This window comes from Diabrotica undecimpunctata, chromosome 7, assembly GCF_040954645.1.
Source record: "Diabrotica undecimpunctata isolate CICGRU chromosome 7, icDiaUnde3, whole genome shotgun sequence".
Classification (NCBI taxonomy): domain Eukaryota; kingdom Metazoa; phylum Arthropoda; class Insecta; order Coleoptera; family Chrysomelidae; genus Diabrotica; species Diabrotica undecimpunctata.
Window position 1 is genome coordinate 155,661,738 of NC_092809.1, and position 23,905 is coordinate 155,685,642.

At 32.7% G+C, this 23,905-nt stretch overlaps 1 protein-coding gene across 4 annotated transcripts in view; it reads right to left on the reverse strand.

The window, feature by feature from the left end:
- Positions 1-7,047: 7,047 nt before the first annotated feature.
- LOC140446057 (neutral ceramidase-like) overlaps positions 7,048-23,905 on the reverse strand; it is a 68,542-nt gene continuing 51,684 nt past the window's right edge. For all 4 annotated transcript variants that reach the window (XM_072538574.1, XM_072538575.1, XM_072538573.1 and 1 more), the window contains 4 exons: positions 20,566-20,661; positions 13,991-14,155; positions 10,676-10,788; positions 7,048-7,312 (listed from right to left, as the gene is read on the reverse strand). In XM_072538574.1, the coding sequence (XP_072394675.1) occupies positions 7,132-7,312; positions 10,676-10,788; positions 13,991-14,155; positions 20,566-20,661 (555 nt within the window). In that variant the 3' untranslated portion in view covers positions 7,048-7,131. The remainder of the gene's footprint in view (positions 7,313-10,675; positions 10,789-13,990; positions 14,156-20,565; positions 20,662-23,905) is intronic.

Below are 23,905 nucleotides of genomic sequence, written 5' to 3' on the forward strand. Positions count from 1 at the left end.
TTCAAATTCAAAATAAATAGGATCAACTTCGGAATCCGAGTCATCTTGAGGGTTAATAATTAGCGGTTGTGTCTCTACGGTCGCATCAATTATGTTATCAAGATCCCACATTTTTTGTTCTTCTTCTATTACATGCCTTACTGCATCTTTCCAGTTTTGTTCTGTAATATGTTGTAAAGACTCGTATAACAATTCACGTACAGCTTGTATTTTATATAACGTATTTTTTCTAGCCACATAACTTTTCATTTGTGCCCAAATGAGTTCAATTGGATTTATTTCGCAGTGGTAGGGTGGAAGTCTAAGGACTGTAATGTTTCGCCTTTCCGCCATTTTGTCAACTACGTATTCCTTAAACTTAGATTTGTGTTGCCGGGCAATTTTTAGAAGTTCTGCTTTTACCATTCCATTTTCGTAAGGCAGATACTTATTCCGCAGCCAGTCAAGAATATCCTGTTTCCTATTCCTGTTTTTAGAGTATGACCTGAGTTTACCCACGTTTCATCGTCGTAGAAGATGGGCCTTCCTTCAGCCCGGAATTTTCGTATGGATCTTAGATAATTTCTACTCCAACATATTATCTCCTCCCGGTCAATCAAAAGTGATTTTCGGTCTAAAATTCTTTTAAACCTTGCCACAATTTAGTTCGTCTGATATGAGTCAAATCCGGGTCGTCTCTAACTTCTTGTAAAATTTTGTTTAGGTTTGGTATTTCTTTTTTAAAAAAAAATCCATGAATTTTCCTTCGAATACCATTTTTGGCAAATTTATCAATTTCAATAAGCTTTTTACCTCTCTTTAAGTGTTCGTTTGTGTTTGGGTTAGCTATACTGTGTTTTTTTCTTTCTGATAGGAACCTATATATAGTTGACTCTCCTACGCCAGTCATGTTGGCACAACTTTCGACTATGTCGCGAACAGTGTTTGTAGGATTCTGAGAAACCAGAGCATCGTGAACATTCAGGACAATAGTCTTCTCTCTTGGTGAATAGACAGACTTACTGACTGTATGCAACAGTACCGGTGTAAAACTTGATGATGTTGATGATGAAGCCATCACAAACAATCCAACAAAACGAGCACGAGCGAAAGGTACGTATATGTTCGTAGGTATATGGAATAAAAAATCACTCACGCACTACATATAATTCGCAAAAGAAATATTCGAGATGCTAATTACTGCCGTAGACGCGGACACCCGACGAGCCGTAAATTACAATTACATTACAAACAAAAAAATTGTTTTCGTTCGTAATAACTTCACCCTTTTAAGTTAAGTTTCGAATATAAACTGAACAAACAAGGCACGTGGCTAAAGGATACCCATTATATTATTAAAAATCTGGGGAATTCCATCCTAATTATCTTGCAACGAATAGTACCTTCGGATATGAATTCCAGGTTTTCTAGTAAAGTGATTAAACGAGAAGATTAGTATTAAAATATCCAAAGAGATAAGATATTCTTATTTACAAAATTGTTAATGGTTAAATTCTTATTTTTATTAATATAATATAATTACATAACATTAGCCGTGAAAGTTTTAATTGTTTTTTTGCTAAATATATTAGTATTACAATATTATTATTTATTATATATATATATATATATATATATATATATATATATATATATATATATATATATAACAGTATTAAAAAATATTATATTATTATTTAATGAATAAACACCTCAGGAACGCCTATGGTTTACGACCGTTTTATGAGTTTGAGGCACATTTCGTGCTCTCAACAATTTATGAGCGGAGAATAATTTTATTAACCATAATAAAACATCTGTTTAAATTTTTATTTTTACCACTTCTAAACTCGTTTTAAAATAATTTTATTAAAATACAGTCAAAAAAATTTAAACAACACTAAATAATCGATCATATATGACATGTTTTGCCTTTTATAGGTATAATCGACATCTGAACAATGAAAAGAAATTGCAGACGAATAATTCGTACATAGAAATCAGTTCTAGAACTGCCGATGTGCACAAAATTGCAAAAATGTTACAATAAACAGCCATTTTATTTAGGTTTCCAATATTTCAAATATAAACAGGATTGTAACATTATTTGATGGGCCCTGACCAGTGCAAAAGGAGAATTTTTTATGACAAAAGTCAGAACAAACGGCTATTACTGTATTGCCAAATACAATGCAAATGTTTTTATTTGTGTATTGCGGATTATAGCATTCGCTCCTGGCTCAAAGTTAGTGAAACAATTGAGACAAAAAATTGTACACATGATAAACAAATATTCGACAATGGGTTATCGAAAACTGGTATATTAATCCTTTTACCTACAACCTGGGTCAAACTGGGCAGACACGAATTGAGGACCAAAATGAAATTTTAAGTAAGGGTTTACTTTTATACCTAAAAAAATCGCACGAATTGAGGATCCAGGAAGGTATAAAATATTATTAAAAGTACGAATCCCAATAATCGTAGATATTTATTTGATATTTTATGGGATATTTATATAGATGTTTCTTTTCGGGAAATTGTATTATCTACACCTAGCGTAAACAATTTTGCGTTACATTTATTTACCGTACATGTCCAAACCTTTTCACCACTTTTAAGCACTATTTTTTCACGATACTTATAATCATCCAATACAAGTAACGAGTTTCCCTTTTCACTTAAGATCATTTTAATTTCACTCATTTTGACAACCTTTCAAGACAGCTCAAAATAAACTAAATCTAAAATAATACAGTATTGCCCAAAATAAACAGTACTGAAACTAAAACATAGATGTCTCTTTGTGCGCGCTGTCATATTCAAATTAACTAGTATAGACCTGTCAAGTAATCCTTAAACAATTAATGATTAAGGCCTAATTGTTAAAAATGGTGTTAAGTTCAGAAGAGACGAGGAGACAGTGTTTCTTGTGGAGCATTATTTTCGCTCATACGGAATCGGTCGATGTAATAGTGCAAGTCTGCAATACTTCACACAACGGCACACAATCAATTCACACAACGGTTTAATAAACATTCTCCAAGTAATGCTGTAATGTTGAAGGTTGTTGAAAAGTTTAAAAATACGGGTAATGTATGGTGCCAACGAAAAGGGAACTCAGGGCGTCCCAGGACAGTTAACAACTTAACGATAACCATGAACGTGTTTTTGAGCGAAAATCCGAAAGCCGGCCAGACAACAACAGCGTTGCATCTTGGCTTAAAACGAACTTCCTTGCAAAGAATCCTGAAGGAGCTGGGTGCATTTTCGTTTGTGATTCAAGTACATCAACAATTACATCCCAGGGATTATCACAGTAGAGTGGAATATTGTGCCAGAATTCTTGAATTACAGTATGAAAATCCTGAATTTTTGAAAAATATATGGTCTTCAGACAAAGCACATTTTCATTTGTCAGGCCAGGTAAATCGTCGCACAAATCGATTTCTGGGCTTTGCCAGACCAAATGAAGTTCAAGAAGTTCCTTTACATAGAGCAAAAGTGAGTGTGCGGCTTGCAGTTTCCAAGAATCATTGGTCCATACTTTATCAAAGAAAATGGTAGGCAAGTAACACTTAATCAACAGAGGTATATACAAATTTTAACACGCTTTATCCCTGATCTACGTAAATTTTTTCGTACACGTAATTTGGTATTTCGAGACCAATTTTTTCAGCAGGATGGGGCAACTTGCCATTCTGCTGTCGCAGTTCGTCAATTTCTTCAGGAACATATTCCAAATAAATTCATTTCACGATTTACTGACTTCCCCTATCCTGCATATTCTCCAGACTTAACATCTCCAGACGCATACATTTGGGGCATGACTAAAACTGCCGTTTTTAAACGGGCACCAAAAATCATCAATGAGTTAAAGGATGATAAACCTTTATTCCATAACATTACGAGAAATGTGGAATATCGGTATTCCAGATAATAATAGTAAATAAGTCTCTCTTGAGAGAGAAGAAGCTCATTTAGAACATGTTATAAAGTGTCAATAATACGTATTTTTTAAAACAATTAAATAATTACAAGTTCAGTACTGTTTATTTTGGGCTATACTGTATTTTATTCTTATTTCCTTACTCATTAAAATCTCGTTTGGTCCGTAATTCGGTGCACTTATTTTGGCTGTTTCAGGTAGCGGTCCTCAATTCGAGAACACCGGTCAAACTATATAAACCAAAATGGTAACTTAACGAACGACTAGGACTGTTTAATTCGTTTACAGCCTACTTTAAATACAAATGATGGAAGATATGGCAAACTTATAATATATACTTATAATATATTGTTGTGATCTACTTTGACTCTATTGATGTTTATAGATATAATCTACTTTAATTAATTAATCAATTAATTATTTCATTAATTAATTAAAACAAAACACAAAAAATATATAAATCTCAGCGCTGAATGATCCTATCACTACTTACTTTTGTGGCTTCAAATATTTCTCAGTGGTTTCCTTATAGGGATAGACAAAAGAGAATTAAAATAATACACATATGGATTTTAATTAGAAATTATTATTATTTTTTTTTTATTAACATTTAAGATTTTTACAATCTGTTTTGAAGTGAAAACACTAAGTAAAATTTTTTGTCTTTACATGACAGAGAGATGTAAGGTCCAGTGACCAAATCATCACGACACAAATTGGCTTTTTACCGGTAGGATGCGCACATACACTGATACGCGAGCACTAAAAGCGGCACTAATCACAATGGCTGGGTGCTGTTGAAGGCGTAACTCCAACTGCTGTAGGCTCTGTCAGGATCGGTGAGGTAGGTCCAAGGGGTCATGTCGCTTCAATCTCTTCGCTTGTTGGTTGTTGAGAAGATTCTGTGCCAGGGTATTAGGATGCACCCGCAACCTTTTTTGATATTGTTCAGAAGTTTTTTTGCACTCTTCAGAGACTGTTAGTACCTGAAGATCTCTATGTATTACATCATTCTGGATATACCAAGGTGCATTAGCGATTGTTCTCAGAGTTTTGGATTGGAATCTTTGTATTATCATAATATTAGATTTGCTAGCTGAACCCCAGATCTGTAAGCCATATGTCCAAATGGGTTTTATTATTGTATTGTATATCAGCAGCTTGTTGTCAATCGATAGGTGAGAGTTTTTTTCCAACATCCAGTAAAGTTTTCTGTATAAAATTCCCACTTGAAGCCTTTTCGTCCATATATGTTTGGTCCAAGTTAGCCGTTTGTCAAGGTGAATACCTAAGTATTTTACGTCATGCTTTTGGGGCAAAGGATGCCCATTGAGGTTAACTTGTGGACATGTACCTCTTCTTAGAGTGAATGTAATTTGTGTGGATTTTAAGGGGTTTACTCTGATTCTCCAGAGTTTAAGCCATTCATTTGTTTTGTTCAGATGTAGTTGCAGTCTTTCTGATGCTATTATTGGGTTGCTATGAGAGGCCAAGAAAGCAGTATCATCTGCGAATGTTGCAAGCGTTAGGTTATTGCTTATTGGCAAGTCAGCCGTATATATCAAGTACAGAATCGGTCCGAACACACTACCCTGAGGTACACCAGATAGGATGGGGTAGAGTTTTGTATAGGCTTCACTATATTTTACCAGATATCTCCTTTCTGTAAGGTATGATTGAAGCAGTTTAAAGTAAGGGTAAGGTAAATTTTTCTTTAATTCGTACAGAAGTTCTGTATGCCACACCTTGTCAAAAGCTTGAGAGGCGTCTAAAAAGGCTGCAGTACAGTATTGCTTGTTCTCGAGACTACGATTAGAAATTATAAAAATCGTTTATTTTATCAAAACGGAAATCGATATTCAATATTACAAATTTTATTTATTTTCCTATCTTTATTATTTCATATAAACATTTACAAAAAAAAAGAATCTTACTTCTTTTTGTCTCCAAATTTTTTTTTAAATCAATAACTGTGGATCACTCTACTTCTGCTTTACAGAATGTTCTCGATGTTCAATTTACTTGATATATAAAAAAAATTTAAAAAAAATCAGTATTATTGCATCTTGAAAAAAAAGTCAACTACTACAATGATTTATAATAAACAAACATTAAAATTTGATGATTTTATAATAGTCAAATATGTAGTTCCATATACCCTCTGGTATTTAACACGAACAAAAATACATTCATATCATAATAGGAAACGACTGACCTTTGCTGATGAATATACACTGTCTTCACCCATAACACGTTTCCTTACTTGCTGGTGTTTTGATCAAAGGAAAACTCGCCCACGTCTTTCCAGAATGTCTTTGCTCCTCTGCTAAATTTTGTTCTCCTCTCCTTTTACTGCTTCGTACCGTACTCGTTCCGGCTTTCTACTGATGCAATCTTTTAACTTTTTAAATCACTTAACACAATACTGGATACTTTAGACTCAAGAATTTATATCATATCTCGACTTGGCCTATTACTCGTTCCACGATTTGTTTAATGATGATAACTTTTCAAACACAAACCGGGCTTTTCCCTTTTTAGTACACTGCACTCCAAACTGGACTTCTCATTTCGATCGAACAAAATACACTGCCTCACTCTCCCCATTCATTATCAGACTTCCAAATCGTTCCCTCACAATTAATTTTCCATCCAATCAAAACCAACTTTCAATCATGTCGCATTATATATCCCAAAACTACCTCTCACCTTAATCTAAACAAATTTTCAAATTTATGTATCTTTTTGTCTTTATGGAGTTTCAAGAAAGAAATAAAATTCCGTATCCTTATTTTATTTTCTACAAATAATCAAATTCTTATCTATTTTTGAGAATCTTAATACAAAGGTAGATTTAAATTATCTACTATGTACCGTACGGGCTAATGAGTTTCCTACCCACATATCTCGAAAAACTTAATGGTCCTTTGTTTAACTAAAACATATTGTCCTTGGTTTTAATAAACATTTCGACGAACACTTTCTTAAACTATCAACCCTAATCGTCTCTAACGCCTTTTATATATTCCTTTAATAATTTTAAAAAGTTACAAAAAGTCGTAAATATACGATGGAAAAATGCTTTTCACCTGATTGAAGAAAAATACAATTTTATATTTTTTTAAATAATAAATCAATAACAACTTATGTAATGGTATATTTCAATAATCGACTGTTCATGTTTTAAATACATCTATTGTTTTTTATTTTGTTACAATAAAACTACCGGAACTCCCAAAATATGGTCGTATGGTTCTAAACATTCCTGATTTATAATATCCATAGTGAGTAATTCTATAAGTTCCTGGTTCTATATTATTGTTTATTTTCCACTTAATTGTAGCACGACTTTCGCCAAAAAATGAAACTCTCTTCCAGATAAACCTTAAAATGAAAATGATATTATTACTTGCTAGATTATTTAAATCTTGTAATAGCATTTGGTTACTTATAAATGATCATGCTTTATTCAAATCCACAATGCCAGTATGCATATTGTTGTGTTATACATAAGTAATAGTAGCTAATGTTCTGTAGCTATTTCCTCGTTGGGAGTTACTTTTAATGGGAGAAAGTCCCAATTTAACTTAAAAATAAGTATATTTTTAAAATTTTAAAATAGATCTTTAAAATGTATAATAAAATTTAAAATTTTATATTTTTAAGTATACTTCGAAAATCGTTCTCAAAATACAAAACATTGATAATTTAAACAAATTTTGTTTTTTTGTTACGTGGTGAAAAATTTTTCTAATAATTTAATTTATTTTACGTATTCCTATTGACAATTTAGACATATATTATACATCTTCTTCTTCTTCTTCACGTGGCATCTCCTCTAAGAAGGTATTTAAAACCTCTTTATCTTTTCCCATTCTTCTCAACACCTCGACATTCGTGACTCTATCCACCCAACTTATTCTTAATATCCTTCTGTAGGCTCATAACTCGAAGGCTTCAAATCTGTCCGAAACATCTTTCTTTAATGTCCAAGCCTCCAACCCATAAAATAATACGGAGAACACGTAGCATCTCAGGAGTCTTATCTTTAAAGAAATTGAAATGTCCCTGCTGCAGAGTACTTTTTTCAGTTTGTTGAAAGAATTTCTTGCCTGTCCTATTTTTGCCTTAATCTCTCCTGTGTGCTCATTATTTTCGTTAATTATTGTACCCAGATATTTATATTTTTCAACTTTTTTAATTTGTTCTCCATGTATTGTTATCTTTTCTTGGCGCTGTTAGGCTTTTGTAATTACCATAAATTGTGTCTTTTTTGTGCTTAGGGACGGTCCGTTTTCTTCACTGACTTCAACCACTTTTTCAACCATTTGTTGTAAATCCTCAAGACGTTCCGCTAATAAAATAGTGTCGTCGGCAAACCGTATATTATTGATTAGTCGGCCATTTACTTTTATTCCCATAGTTAGTTCTTCTAGCGCTTCCTGGATTATTTCCCCTGAATATAAATTAAACAAAGTAGGAGAAAGGACACAGCCCTGTCTGACACCCTTCTCAATCTGTATTTCATTTGAAAAGACGTTGTTCTCTTTTACCACAGCGATCTGAATATAATAGATAGCGCTAATTATCCTGATGTCTCTCATATCTAAGTTTTTCTTTTCAATTAATTCGATAAGACGGTTATGTCTGACCTTATCGAAGGCTTGGTTGTAATCCAAGAAACACATATATACTGATTGATTAACATTCATGCACCTTTGCACAAGTAATAATGCAACCATAGTCTACAATAGATCGCACGTAGGCTCTGTAAAACATCAGTGCAACTTTAGAGTCAGCACCCCATCTACGATTAGTGACACATTTAAGGATATTAATACCTTTTATACACCTACTTTTTATATATTTAACATGTTTTGACCATAAAAGCTGGGAATCAAGAAGAATGCCAAGACATTTGTATTCTTTGATAATAGGTATATCATATCCAGACAGCTTTATTATGTCAGGTGTACGAATCCTATGTCTAGTGAATATCATTATGGCTGATTTGTCAGGGGAAATGCTCAGTCCATGATTTCTTACCGTTATTAACGTTTTGCATGATAAATTCCAGAGCCTCCAGGCAGTCAGTATACGTGTTAAGCTCTGTATAAATGCATATGTCATCAGCGTATTGAATGCAATTGATTATGTTGTCAAAAATGCCATGAATACTTGCTGAAAATATGTTGAACAATAACGGACTTAAAACTGATCCTTGTGGAAGACCTGTATGAGCAATTCTAGGACCATGTAGTTGATTTAAATGATCTTTAATATATATAACACGATTATTATAAAGATTAACAATATTAGTCGCAATATTTTGAGGTCTAGTCGCTATATCATATAGTTTTTTGTGTAACATGTTTAAGTCAACAGAACCATATGCCCCTTTTAGGTCTAAAAACAAACAAGCAAGATAATTGTTTCTGAAAAACGTTATTTGAATGTCGGTAACTAAATGTGATATTGCGTCCAGTGTACTAACACTAGCGCTAAATCCATATTGTGTACTTAGTAGGATACTATAATATTCTATAAGCCATTCTAATTGAGTCTTAATAGGTCTTTCAAATGTCTTGCATATGCAAGACATTAATAATATCGGTCTGTAAGAAGAGGAGAGTATTTTATCTTTATTTGGTTTAAGAATTAAACAGATACCTATTTCTCATATGATCAACATATCTTCCACTGAAAAGCCAATCGTTGAAAATTGTAAGTAAACTTTTTTTAGCTATAAGAGGTAATTCATATATTATGTTATAAGCAATTTTATCGCGCCCTGGAGCCGAGGAATTTGAAGACTTGAGTGCAGTCTCAAATTCTTTCATATCATAACTTTCCTGGAAAATATTGTATTTACAAGTTTTACTCTTATCCTGAATAGGAAGGTTAACATACGGCGGAGCAAATCTGTCGAGCAACTCTTCTATTAGTTCATTTGGCATGTGATAACGTCTTGAACGGTAATTTTTATTCACGAGTTTATTAACAAAATTCCAAATTTTACTGATGGAAGTATTTTTGTTTAAAGTATTCACAAAGTTAATCCACGAACTTTTTTGTTTGTTTGTGAACAGGAGTTTACTTTTGGCTTAAGTTTGTTTGTATTTAATATAGTTTTCAAAATTTGATGCTTCTATGTATCTTTTGTAACCAAGTTTTAGCGGAACGATCATATTTTTGCATTCATAATCCCAACAGACTGGAATTCGAGATTTTGGCTAAAAGGAATTTTTGATATTTATAGAAAATGAGGCAGCATTGTCAATTGTCTTTAATAAAAAGTCAAAACGTTCCGCTGAAGTGATATTATCAAATATATTTTCGACAATAATTTTTCTATATGACATTTAAAGATATTCCAGTTTGCTGAAGACTCTTTCCATTTAGATGAAGGGATTATTGTACAAGGGTGATATTCCAAGTCGATGGTGATTACTATAGGTAAGTGAGTTGAACCTATGGTATCGGGAACAGGATCCCATGTGTGAAAGCAAGCACGACACACAAAGAAGAAGTAGCAACTAATTCATAGCTATTGATTAAAAATAAATAATGCTTTGTTGAGCATTATACGAAAGCTAAAAAAGTATTTGTCCAAAATTTTAATTGCGTTTTTGAAATTAACTCCTTATCAAAAAATAAATTTGAAAATTGTATATTTCTTGTCCAAATAGACTTAAAAACAAACAATAAAATAATAATTAAGAAACAGACATTAAAAAAAAAACTTACTTAGTCTCCCAATTGGCATCCGTTGCTATGGTTCTCCAAGAATTTTTATCTTTCTTCTCGACAGTTAGAAACGTATCTTCTTGCAAGTTACTGTTTCTTGGATTACCAGATATCTAAAATTAGTTTTTATCAGTTTTATTATAGTGTGCTTAGATATCCGGATTTGGACCGTGTCTTTTTGAAAAACCTGTAAGTATATTGGTCTATTTTATCCTTTCAATACACTTGCAGTTAGCTTATTATATTATATAGGTAGAAAAATGAGTTTGCTGCTGATTATGATAACAACTCAGCGTAATCAATCGGATGGGTTGTATTTCTGTATTATATTTTGTTTAGTATTTATTAAAAAGGAAATAAACACGAGATGTTGAAAGTGTCCCTGGTTAGACTCTTGCGATCCTATTAAGGGTTTGGAATGGCTTTCTTTTACTGTTGTTATAATGGCAGGTACGTCATTATATAATAATAGCTGATGCAGAAGCGATGATTTTATTTACATTAAACATTGTATGGGGTGGTATGGCTGTACGATTGGTCATCGCAAAAATAAATGTGTCAATGTTCTGGGAGATGAATTAAGAATTTGGCGAAGAAGGTACTCTATGAAAGCTAAAGAGAGAGAGAAGGTATGCTAACTCTCAAGGTTATTTGCATTGCAGTAGAATAGATGGTTTGCAAAGCTTTTTCCTCCTGAGTTGGTGGATTCATACATTTTCGATATTTTGGGCTCTGCCGTCTTCGACTATAAATATTTAAATGTTAAATTCATTTTCCTTGTCTTTAAAAAATATGAATAAATATAATTAAAAAACGATTTAACCCTTAAGTATCATGGCGGGGTCAAAATTGACCCCCCGCGTTTTTAATGCCAAGTTTCGATACCGAAACATAGATTGAGCATTGCGCGTTTTCTGCTACTCTTCGACCGGTAGGTGATTTATCGATCTACGAAAATTCCGATAGTTTATCTGTTACTACTGCAGAGTTAGGCACGCATAGGGTCAATTTTGACCCGCTTATGGTATAAGTGTTTTTAGTGCAATTAACGAGTAATTTGAAATGGCGGGGTGTAGTCGCAATAAACGTCCTCTGACACAGAAAGAACTTGAAGAGGAGGGACAAAAAATTATGGACAATGGACTAGATAGTGACAGTGAGTTTTTAGACCAGGCTAGTGAACACATTGATCACGAAACAGACAGTGAAGAGGAATGGGACGATAATGACGAAAAAAATTGACAAATTAATAATTCCGAAACTGGTAGTGAATATTCGGTTAAAGAAAGTGATATAGCTGACTCAAGGGATGTGTTTTATGGCAAAAATAGGTACAAGTGGTCTAAAACTTCTCCCACCTTTTCTCGTACACGTAAGCATAATTTAATTAGTCATTTACCTGGTGTTATTGGAAAAGCTCGAGCTAGTATGCCAGAGAAACCAGTTGATGCTTGGAAATGTATTATTAGCCACGATATATTGCAAGAAATTCTTGAGAAAACCAATGAACGAATAACTAATATGGCTTCTAAATATAATTTACACAATTTATCGTGTCAATATACCAATCATCTTGACATAATTGAATTAAAGGCCTTCTTAGGCTTATTATATTTAGCTCGGGTATTTAAATCCAATAATGAAGATTTAAGGTCTTTATTTGCTGCGAATGGTACTGGCCGTAATATATTTCGAGCAACCATGTCACTAAACCGATTTTATTTTTTGCTTGGAAGCCTTTGTTTTGACAACCCAGCTACTAGACAAGAACGTATTGCGCACGGAGATAAACTGGCAGCTATATCCAATATTTTTAATATGTTTATAATTAATTGCCAGTCCAATTATAGCTGGGGTGAATATCTCACAATAGATGAAATGCTTATTGCATTTAGAGGAAGGTGCCAATTCAGGATGTATCTCAAAAATAAGCCAGACAAATACGGTCTGAAAATGCAGTGTTTAGTAGACTCTAAGACACATTATTTGCTAAATGCTTTTATATATACTGGAAAAGATACACGCAGAGCAAATCCAAAAAAGTTATCAATCCCCACTCTAGATGTTTTGACACTTATTCCACCAATTTCTGGTACAAATAGAAACATAACAGCAGATAATTGGTTTTCGTCCATTAAGCTCATAAAATAACTGAGAAGGCATAGAATTTCATATGTTGGAACTCTTAAAAGAAATAAAAGAGAGGTTCCTGCTGAATTTCAACCCCAAAAAAACAGGCCACCTAATTCTGCCCCTTTTGGTTTTACAGGAAGCGACAGCCTTGTATCTTTTGTTCCTAAGAAAAATCGTGCAGTGTTGTTAGTGTCAACTATGCATCATTCCAATACAATGGTTAATGAAAAGCCAGAGATTATAAATTTTTACAACGAGAAAAAATGTGGGGTGGATTCATTGGATAAGAAATGTGCATGATATAAAACTGGCAGAAGAACTCGTAGATGGCCTCAAGTAATATGGTTTCGCATTTTGGACATTGCAGGATTAAGTGCTTACGTAATTTTTAATGGAGTTCAGCAAAATCAAATAATGGAAAGAAGATTGTTTCTAACCACTTTAGGTCAAGAACTTATTAAGGCCCATTTAACTCGTAGAGCTCAGCAAACTTGTTTACCGAGAGAAATTCGTAGTGCCATTCGTAGTGCAAGTTTCCGGACTTCAGGAACCAATGCCTGCCGCAAATCCAGAGCCACAACGACGAAAAAAGAGGGGAAGGTGTAAAATATGTCCATATTCCAAAAACCAAAAGAAAGAAAGCTCATCGTGCGATAAATGTCGAGATTTTATTTGCAAAAATCATTCCCGCATACAGACGTTATGCATAAGCTGTGTTGAAAATTAAGGTAAAATCATGCTTGTCATTTTTGAGATACGAAATCTAAATCGATTTTTTTTTATTTTAGGTAGGAGCTATGATACCTAGATTTCACCATTGAATATAAAAAAACTGCACATTGTTATTATTTTTCTTATAATTCGAGAAAGTGCATAGCTATGTTAATTTGACTGAATACAAAAGTTTTTTTTAAATAAAGTTATATCTAATTAACCAAATTCGTTTATTTTTATATAAATGTAAAAGTAGCTGTAAACAAAATAATTTAAAATAAAACAAGTTAAAAAAAGAATATTTTTTGATACAAAAAACAATGGGGGGTCAAATTTGACCCTGCCATGGTACAAATGTTACTATTTTTGGCCATGGTAGTTAAGGGGTTTAAAAAAATATATTGCTGTAAAATATATAAGTAAAAATTCTAAATATATTATTATAAATATTTGTTAGTAGTTACTTACAAAAACAGTGGACACCGTATCTCCAATATGATATACAAGTTTCGGTTGAATAATACAATCACCAAAGTGACCAGTTCCACGATTGTCCCCCACAACTGGAGGCAGTAACGAGAAAAGAGTTTTTGGAAACTTATAAGGTATTCCTTCGTCGTATACTGTTTCCCCCTGAGATAAAAATTCTTACATTAGTAAAATTTAGCAACAGTCGTACAAAATTAATTAACTATATTAAATTATTAGTAAATTATAATATGTATATAAGTGGGAATCATAATTCTATTTTGACAGATTTATAGTTTGCTTACAAACATGGTCCATACAACATGGTCTTTCATATGGTCTTTATTTATACACATAATATCAAAAGTTATACCTTTTTCATAAAAAATACTTTTTTGACTTTTTATTTCATTAAAATACCCCCTCGATTAATCTAGTTTTACCAGGGTGCAAACATTTGAAAAAAATTAGATATGAATGTGAATTTAATTCAACCGTTAAACCGTGCAAAAAAGATCGCTTTATTGGATGAAAGCCATTCACAGTGGTTCGTGGCAGAAACAGTAGGTGTTTCTCAGAGTGATGTCTCACGGATATAGAATAGGTTTCTGTTTTTTATATTTGATACAGAATAGAGCTCGCTCTAATAAACCCCGAGTTACCAATGAGCAACAGGATAGATATATCAGAATTTCATTTTGGAGAAATTCTCCTATGTCTGTACCAGTCCTCTAAAGAGTCTGCAGGCATGATACAGAAGTTAGAATATCGTTGGCTACAATAAGAAATAAAATTTTAGTTAGGTTTGAAAAGTCGTCGACCAATACGAGTTCTTAGATGTCTTTATATAACTGGTATTTGACCCTTGCATCTACTCTAAATCGCAAATTAAAATTAAAATGAAGGGCTAAATATTTTGCTATCCTAAAGTATTTAGCATGAAAAGATAATTGAAGTTCTCCATAAGATCGGAGTCGGCTACAGAGACATTCGAACAATAGCGAGTCTCTATTGGGGTCAAACAGCTAAAGTGAAAGTAGGATCTACATTGACCAATAAAATTGAGATCAAGAAAGGGGTACGATAGGGCTGAATCTTGTCTCCTATTCTCTTTAATATATACTCAGAAGAAGTATTTAAGACAGCGCTGGAGGAAAGCACAGAAGGCATAAAGATAAATGGAGAAATAATTAATAAAATAAGGTATGCTGATGACACTGTGATTCTAGCAAGTAGCATGGAGGAACTGAGTTGCCTAATGAGTAAGATACAAAAAACAAGTGCACAATACGGACTCAGACTAAATATCACAAAAACCAAATGGATGTAAAGACCGGATAGGTAAAGAGAGAGAGGTAGGAATAAGTATAAAATAAGGAAAGTAGGAATACTTGGGTCACGTTATAAGACATAATAAATATAGAGTACTACAGCTAATCGTTCAAGGAAAAATAGACAGTAGAAGGGGTCCAGGGAGGAGAAGACACTCGTGGCTCCAAAACTTGCGGCAATGGTTCGGATTGTCATCTGCCGAACTATTCAGATCTGCCGTAAACAAAGTCAGAATAGCCACGTTGATTGCCAACGTTCGGAACGGACAAGGCACATGAAGAAGAAAGTATTTAAAGAATATTTAAAAACAGTTGTAGTTTCAGACAAAGGGGCAATGATAAAGCTCCTCCGTTTTTCTAGAATTACAAACCTCATCGATTACAGAAGAGTAGAGAAACGAAATCCTAGTTGTAACCCATTTATACTTTATTATTAGGTTTCCATGTACTGGTTTAATGCTTTATAAAATTATGAGTTGAAAAGAATGCACCAAACTCAACGAAGTGGTGTTAAAAATTACTGTGAACAGAAATTTATCAACCATTTTTCTGTCATGTTTTACCATATGCCCGCTACATAGATACACCATAGATGCAACAGATTTATATTAATGCATAATAATATATTCAATCATACGTCAGCGGTTTAGCAACTGATTAAGTCGTTCAAATCTAAACTCTGGATAAACATAGATAAATCCAATGGAGCACATAATAGATTGAGCTAATATGTCGCATTAGCGGAAAAACCTTGTACTAACAAAGGAAACTCTTTTCCCCAGAAACATATTTAAACTCTAATTAGTGATATGCTCACATAAAACATGTGATAACTAGCAGAACAATGAAATACTCGTTACTTAAGCGGGCCCTAAACGTAGCAACAAATGTGTTTAACTAGTTTTTACATACAAATAACACTACATCAAATTTTAAAACTACATGTTCATACTAGTCAGATAAAATATGTTTAATCAAACATATCGGTACAAACTTTAACCCTAGATAATGCGTTTTGTTTAAATATAATGTTTGTGCAAACATGCTATGAAGAAAGATAAATATTGTACGCTACGACATGTAACAGCATTTCGAGAATTTTGTATGCGCAAACGGGTATGCGCATATCTAAATATCCGTGTAGCTCAACAGTTTGTTTGTGCATACTAAACCTTTAAACACTAGAACTTCAAATCTGCAGGCTTTGATTTTTTGTTGGAATGACAGTTAAAACAGTGTAAAAAATTATTCTAAACAATTTATAACCGAATTCATTGAGTTATACAGAGAGATGCCGTGTCTCTGGAAAATTAAAAGTAAAGAGTACAGCAATTAACATCTAAGAAATAATGCTTATGATAGGATGATTGAAAAATTAAAAGAAATAGAGCCAGTTCGTTACCCTAATATTACAAGGTTCTATGTAACATTTTTTACTAAATTAAGTTTTCAATATTACAAAGTTCTATGTGACTAGCACTACATCACAATTTGTATGGAAATTAGTTTGCTCACATACAACTCTGGTAATATTAAAAAAACCAAGGGTGTATGTACAAAATTATGCTTTATATGAATAGCAAAGTTCTATGGTAAACATAGAACTTTGGAATTTAAAATTTGATTAAAATCTAAATATTACATGGTTCTATGTTGTAACGTACAACCTTGTTATTGTATTTTTTGTAAAAGTGAGGTTATGTTCCTGTATTTATAATACAAATCGCAAGCGTTTTCGAGAGTGTTATTTGTGTCTAGAATTAAAAAAAAAAATGAGTAATTTAAGTGATGACTATGTCCAAGACTCTGATGATGATGAGGATTACGTATTACCAGTTCAAAAATCATCGAAGATAAAAGAATGCAGGTAAGATTTTTCTATATCTTATATTGTGAGGTTAGGTTTTTATTTTTTATTTCTTTTTTTACAAAAAGTTCTTTGTTTCAGACTTAAAATTCGTGGACGTGTTATTAATATTCCCGTGTCAAGAAGTAGCAGCGAAAGTGATGACGAAACTAACTCAGAAACGGATTCAAGCAGGTAGGCATGATTTGCTAAACAAAAAAAATTAAACAACGTAACATTTTATTAATTTCTTTTTATAATTTAGCTTGTTGTTACTATTTAAAAACTAATTTGTTTTAGAAAAGCTCCTAGTTCGTCTTCCACCTCAATCATTCACACTCCAAAGAATAAAAAGGCCCCAATCATAGTTGTTAGCAATATTAAGATTAAAAATGCATCTAACTCTGGTTATGGTGACTTGCAGTCTAACTTAAATAGGTAATATTTTTGACAATTATTTTGTTTAACTAAATCGCAAAAACATTTTTTTTTATTTTTATTTTAGAAATGTACCTAGCAGTTCTACAACTTTAGTTCCAGAATTCACCAAGAAAATCCCGTCTTCAGAAGATAACAAAATTAAGATTCTAGAACCAGACCATTCTGATTTCGATGATACAAATAATATTGGACATATTTCCGAAGAAATTTTACTAGAAGAAGCAACTCATAATATAATAAAAGATAAAAAGATATTTACTAGAAAACGACAGAAAAACACTTCTGAATGGACATGTAACAAAATAAAATCTTTATTTGATCAAGGTCTAGAGTATATTTCTTCTCGAAAAAGGTAGTACCTGCTAGAAAGATTAGGAATAAAAAAGATTGTGTACAAAAGTGCAGAATAAAGTGCTCGCGTCAAATTAGCGACGAACAAAGGAAGTAAATTTTTAAAAACTATTATTTACTCTCAGCCATCGAAAAGAAAAACTATATTTTGCATACCACAGAAGCTGAGACTCCTTGGAGACGAAGAAAAGGCAAAAATCCAGAAAATTCGAGAAAAAGCAAAAGTTTTAGGTTTTATTTTGAGATAAATAATCAAAAGATCCAAGTTTGCAAGGCTTTTTACACTGGGACTTTATGCATAAGCCAGAAACCAATTTATACGGTGCACAACAATAAAACTTCCACCGAAACCTTACCCGAAAGTAAACAAGGCAAACATCAAAAACGGGTAACATCACTCGAAGATAGTAACTTGGTCAAGGAGCACATTAACATGATTCCAAGAGTGGAATCCCATTACTGTCGCAAAAAAACTAATAAAGAGTATTTAGAAAGCGGATTAAGTATCAAAAAATTGTATGAGCTTTATTTGGATTTTGCTGGAGAATGCAAAAAAAATCCAGTTTCTTTTGCTGTCTACAGAAAAATATTTTGCAACTATTTTAATATAGCTTTTCACAAACCAAGAAAAGATAGATGTGATACCTGCGAAGAAATAAAATTAAGAAAAATGGAGAAGAGGGAAGACGAAGAATCACAACGAAGATATACTGATCATTTGAAAGAGAAAGAGTATATGAGAGAAGAAAAACAAAGAGATAAAGAAAGCGGAATACCTTTATTATGTTTTGATCTGGAAAATGTTTTGACATGTCCAAAAGCAGACATAAAAAATTTCTTTTATAAGAGCAAATTAAATGTGTACAATATGACCGGTCACGTTTCGGTTGGGAAAAAGGTGTATTGTGCCGTGTGGACAGAAGCTTTACATGGAAGAAAGGGAAATGACATTGCAAGCGCAGTTTATAAAATAGTAGGAAAAGTGTTGGAGGACCATCCAGAGTTTACAAAAATCATTTTGTGGAGCGATAGCTGCGTTCCACAGAATTGAAACAGTCTTATGAGTTATGCTCTCAGTTACCTAATTCAAAAACATCAGAATGTGCAAAATATTTCCATGAAATTTTCTGTTCCAGGACATGCTTGTATTCAAGAGGTCGATGCAATCCACAGTGCAATTGAAAGAACGTTGAATAAAGTAGAATATTATTCTCCTATATCACTTCTGCGCTACCTTTTAAAAGTAAACCGACAAAATCCATATACAATAATTCAAATAAAACAAGAACATTTTATAGATTTTCAGTCTTTTTCCAGCCAACTGAACTACAACGCTGTACCATTTTCAAAAGTAGTAGCATTAAAATTTTGTAAATATTTTTTTGAACTGAAGTATAAAGATACTTTTGATCCAACCAAAGAGCTAAAAACTGTAAATTTACATCAAAGAAAATTACGAAAAGGTCATGTTAAAACCGAAACAGAACCACTCATTCCGCTTCAATTAAAAAAATGTGATAAGGCTGTTGTACTTCCCCCAAATAAGATAGATGCCCTAAAATCTATGTTCAAGTATATTCCTGAAGTTGATAAGGAATACTACGAGTGTATTTTCCTCCAAAAATAAGATTTAATTTGTTTTTTTTTTGTAGTTAAAAAAGTTCTATGTTAATTTTTTAAATAAGTAAAATTTTCTTGCTATATCAAGGTTCTATGTTTTTTTTTTCAAATACCTTTTCTTCTAATACAAAAACCAATTTTTTGTTAATTTTTTCTTTAAATCACCTTTAATACATATGTACATTTTTAATTTAAATTTGATTTTTATAAAAGCTCATTTTTTTAAATCGATTTTTCTCAAATTAGCAATATTGTTACATACAACCTTGTAATATTAGGGTAACGAGTTGCCGACAAAGATATGGTGGTGAAAAAAATTAATTCTTTACGAACAGCGTTCAGGCGAGAATTGAAAAAGGTAAAAGAATCAAAAGTGTCTGGTACTGGAACTGACGAAGGGTAAGATCCACGTTTGTGGTATTTCAAATTATTAATTCTTCACAGAAAATCAAAAAATGGTTAAAGAGGGCACAGATAATATAGACGTTTTTGAGGAACAAACAGGAGCTTCAAATGATGATGAGGATAAGTTTTATTTGGATCAAAACATTTTTGCCACACAATAAAACCATACAACCACACAACCACTTTTGCTACACAGAGAAGTTAAATTTTCCTCTAAACATAATGAATTTTTGTAACATTTAACCAACAATTATTTTCGCAATTATTTTTTTATCTATTGATAATTTTTACTTAAAATATTATAAAATAAGCATATTCCATAATATGCTACCGATATTAAGTGCTTAAATAGATTAATCAAAAAGTTTTATTTCAACTAAAAATAAAGCTTTAAAATATTTTATAATTTTTCCACGAGTGTGTATTATTATTGAGTTTTTTTTTTCATTCGGCAAATAATATGATTGAATAATATATTTTCTAACGAAATGGTGAATACTGGACAATAATTTTAAATACACTATGTGTCAATTATAATAATATTAATTTTAACTAGATTATTGGATAAAAATTATAATTACCCTTAAAATTGCTGCTGTCAATTCTCTAAAAATATTAGTATAAATTGCTAAAGTAAACGGTCCAAACAATGTGGATGCTCCCTCATATCTTTGAAGCTGAAACCATACAAAAATAATAATACAAAATGTTGACTTTGATGATGTTAACAAGAGATATATAAAACAAAGCATAATCTTTACTTCTTTAAACTTTACTTCAAGAATATCAGCACAATCTTTACTTCAAGCACAATCTTTACTTCAAGGATATATAACTGTCGTTCCATAGCTCTCTGAGTTTTTCTGATCTTCTCCATGTTTATTTTAGTGATGTCCAAGTTTGAGCGCCATATGTAAGTACAGGTAGGATACAGGAATTAAACACTTTAGTTCGCAGTCTTTGAGGTATGTTTTTATTTTTGTTTATTATGAGGTACGTATGAGAGTCTTCCGTTAATAGGGATTTCCTTAATTTACCAGCCTTAAAGATATTTTTTAGTGCAGCTGTAAATTATTTTGGAGATATTGTCTTTCCTTGTCTTACGCCTCGGTTGATTTTTACTGGTCTTGTTTCGATTCCATTACCCAACGTCACTATCATTTCAGCTTGTTCGTTAATATTATGTATTAATATTCTTTGCCTTCCCTCGCTCAACCGTTTCCATCTCTCTCTGTTGTTCCATTCTTTATCGTTTAGTCCTCTCTTAATCATGGCGTCGTCTACTTCATTCCTCCAGGATTTTCGGGGTCGTCCTCTTTTCCTCCTTCCTATGGGGCCCCATTCGGTTATTTTCTTTATCCATATGCTGTCGCTAGTTCTTCTTACATGTCCATACCACTTTAGTCTTTTTTGTTCTATATAGGTTAGTATGTCTGTTTCTATTGATGTTCTTTGCTTTATTTCGTCATTACTTCTCCTATCCATTCTTGTTACTCTGCAGCATCTTCGCAGGCATTCCATCTCTGTTGCTACTATCTTACTGCTGGTTTTCTTGTTTATTATCCAATTTTCAGCCCCATATGTCATAATACTTCGCACTAATGTTTTATAAATCTGCGTTTTTGTCTTCATATTTAGGTGTCTATCCCACCATACTGAGTTAAGTTGTCTGATTGCTGTTCTTGTTTGTCCTAATCTTTGTGTAATTTCTTCCTCTGTTGTTGCCTTTTTCGTGATTATAAACCCCAGGTATTTGAATTTATCCTTTCCTTTGATTGTTACGTTGTCATCAATCTGTAGATCTTCTATGTCTTCTTCACTTGTAGATAGGTACTCTGTTTTCGCGAGGTTAATATCTAGGCCAGACTTGGTATATTCTTCTTGTAGTTTCTTCATCATGTAGCTGAGGTCGTCTTGGTCTTGTGCAATCACTACTTGATCGTCTGCAAAACTTAATGTATATAGGTATTCGTTCCGTACCGGTACTCCCATGCCTTCGCATTTTCTTTTCCATGTAGTCAAGGCTTTCTCTAAGTATATTTTGAATAGGGTTGGAGATGTGGAACAACCCTGCAGGAGCCCTTTTGTTGTTTTGAAGTCTCCTATGATTCTTGTTCCCATTTTAATGGACACTTTATTTTCTTTATACAGAGCTTTTGTAGCTTCTATGAGTTCCGTCTGTATTTCTAATTTGTACATTGCCTCCCATAGTTCTGACCTTGGTACAGAGTCATACGCCTTTCTCAGGTCCACAAATGCCAAGTGTATATCTCTATTTTTTGCTTTTTTCTTTTCCAACAGTTGTTCCAGTGTGTATATGTGGTCTATGCATGATCTTCCTGCCGTGAAGCCTGCCTGATCCTCTCCGATTTTGCCTTTTATCGCTTGCTTTATCTTTTCTCGCAGTATCTTCCCATATAATCTTCCTATTGATGATATTACGCTTATTCCTCTGTAGTTTTCGCATCGTTTTCTATCTCCTTTCTTAAATATAGATGTCATATATGCCGCCGTCCATTCCTTTGGGAGCTGTTCTCCATTTATGGCTTTCTGAAATATCCATTGTATCATCCGGTGTAATTTTTTTGATCCGTATTTTATAAGCCCAGGTGAGATGCCTCAAGGTCCCGGTGCTTTCTTATTTTTGATTGCTTTTATGGCCGTTCTCATTTCCCTATCTGTTATTTCTATTTCTTGTTGTGGGAATCTGCTTCGTCTTCGCCTGTTTTCTTTTCCAATGAATTGTGGTCTTTGTTCTGTAAATAGTTCCTTGTAGTAGTCCTTCCATTCTTTGTTCTGTATATTTCCCAATTTAATTTTTTCTTTTGAGTTTTGTTTCAATCCTCTCAGTACTTTCCATGACTCCGAAGTTCTTGTACCTCCTATATATGTTTCAATATTTAAGCAGATTCTTTCCCATTCTTCATTCTTTTGCTGTGTTATTTGTTTTTTCACTTCTCTATCTTTTTCTCTATATTCTTTATAAACTTCATCGTTGTTTGTAGTCAGCCATTTTCTGTATAGTTGCTTTTTTTCTTGAATTATTCTTTTTGTTGGTTCATTTATTTCATAATAGTGCTGTTTATTTGTTATATGTTCTTTTTCTCCAAGGGCTTCGAATGCTGCTTGCTTTATACTCACCTTTATATGCTCGTATATTTCTTCGATGTTGCCGTATCTGAATTCTATTAATTTTTGGTCTAGACGTTGTTGGTATAGTTCTCTTATTGATTGTTTTTTTGAATACTGTAGAATCCCTAAATATATATATTAATATTCTTTACCTGAAGTCGATCCGATTGTTGACTAATGCTTCTTCTATTGCCCACACTACTACGCTATCAAAAGCTTTTTCATAAACTATAAAAGCCAGACATAATGGGAGATTGTATTCGTTAGTCTTTTCTATTAGGATTTTCAAAGTATATAAATGATCACAGGTGCTGCACCCTTCTCTAAATCCTGCTTGTTCGACTGGTTGATATTCGTCAAATTCAATTGTTAACCTGTTTGTAACAATATTTGTAAAGGTTTTGTAAAGTTGTGAAAGAAGTGAAATTAATCGATAATTTTTCAGGTCTGTAGTGTTCTCTCTTTTTGTATATTAGTATTGTTTTAGCAGTATTGCATTGTTTGGGTATGTTGCCTTCGAATAGACATTTATTAAATACTATTTTTAGATATGTAATGGCTTCTTCTCCGCCTTCCATTTCTGCTAGGATTCCATCGCTTTCAGGAGCTTTATTTATTTTTATTTCTTTTACTGTTCCTTCTATTTCTTCGTGACTTATTTCGGGCATCACTTCTGAGTTGACATTTGTTATCTGCCTTTTCAAGTTCTGCTTAGAACTTTTCAATTGAGTTTGCTGTATCAGATTTACTTTTTTCTAGTTGTCCTTATTTATTTTTAATAGTTATAAT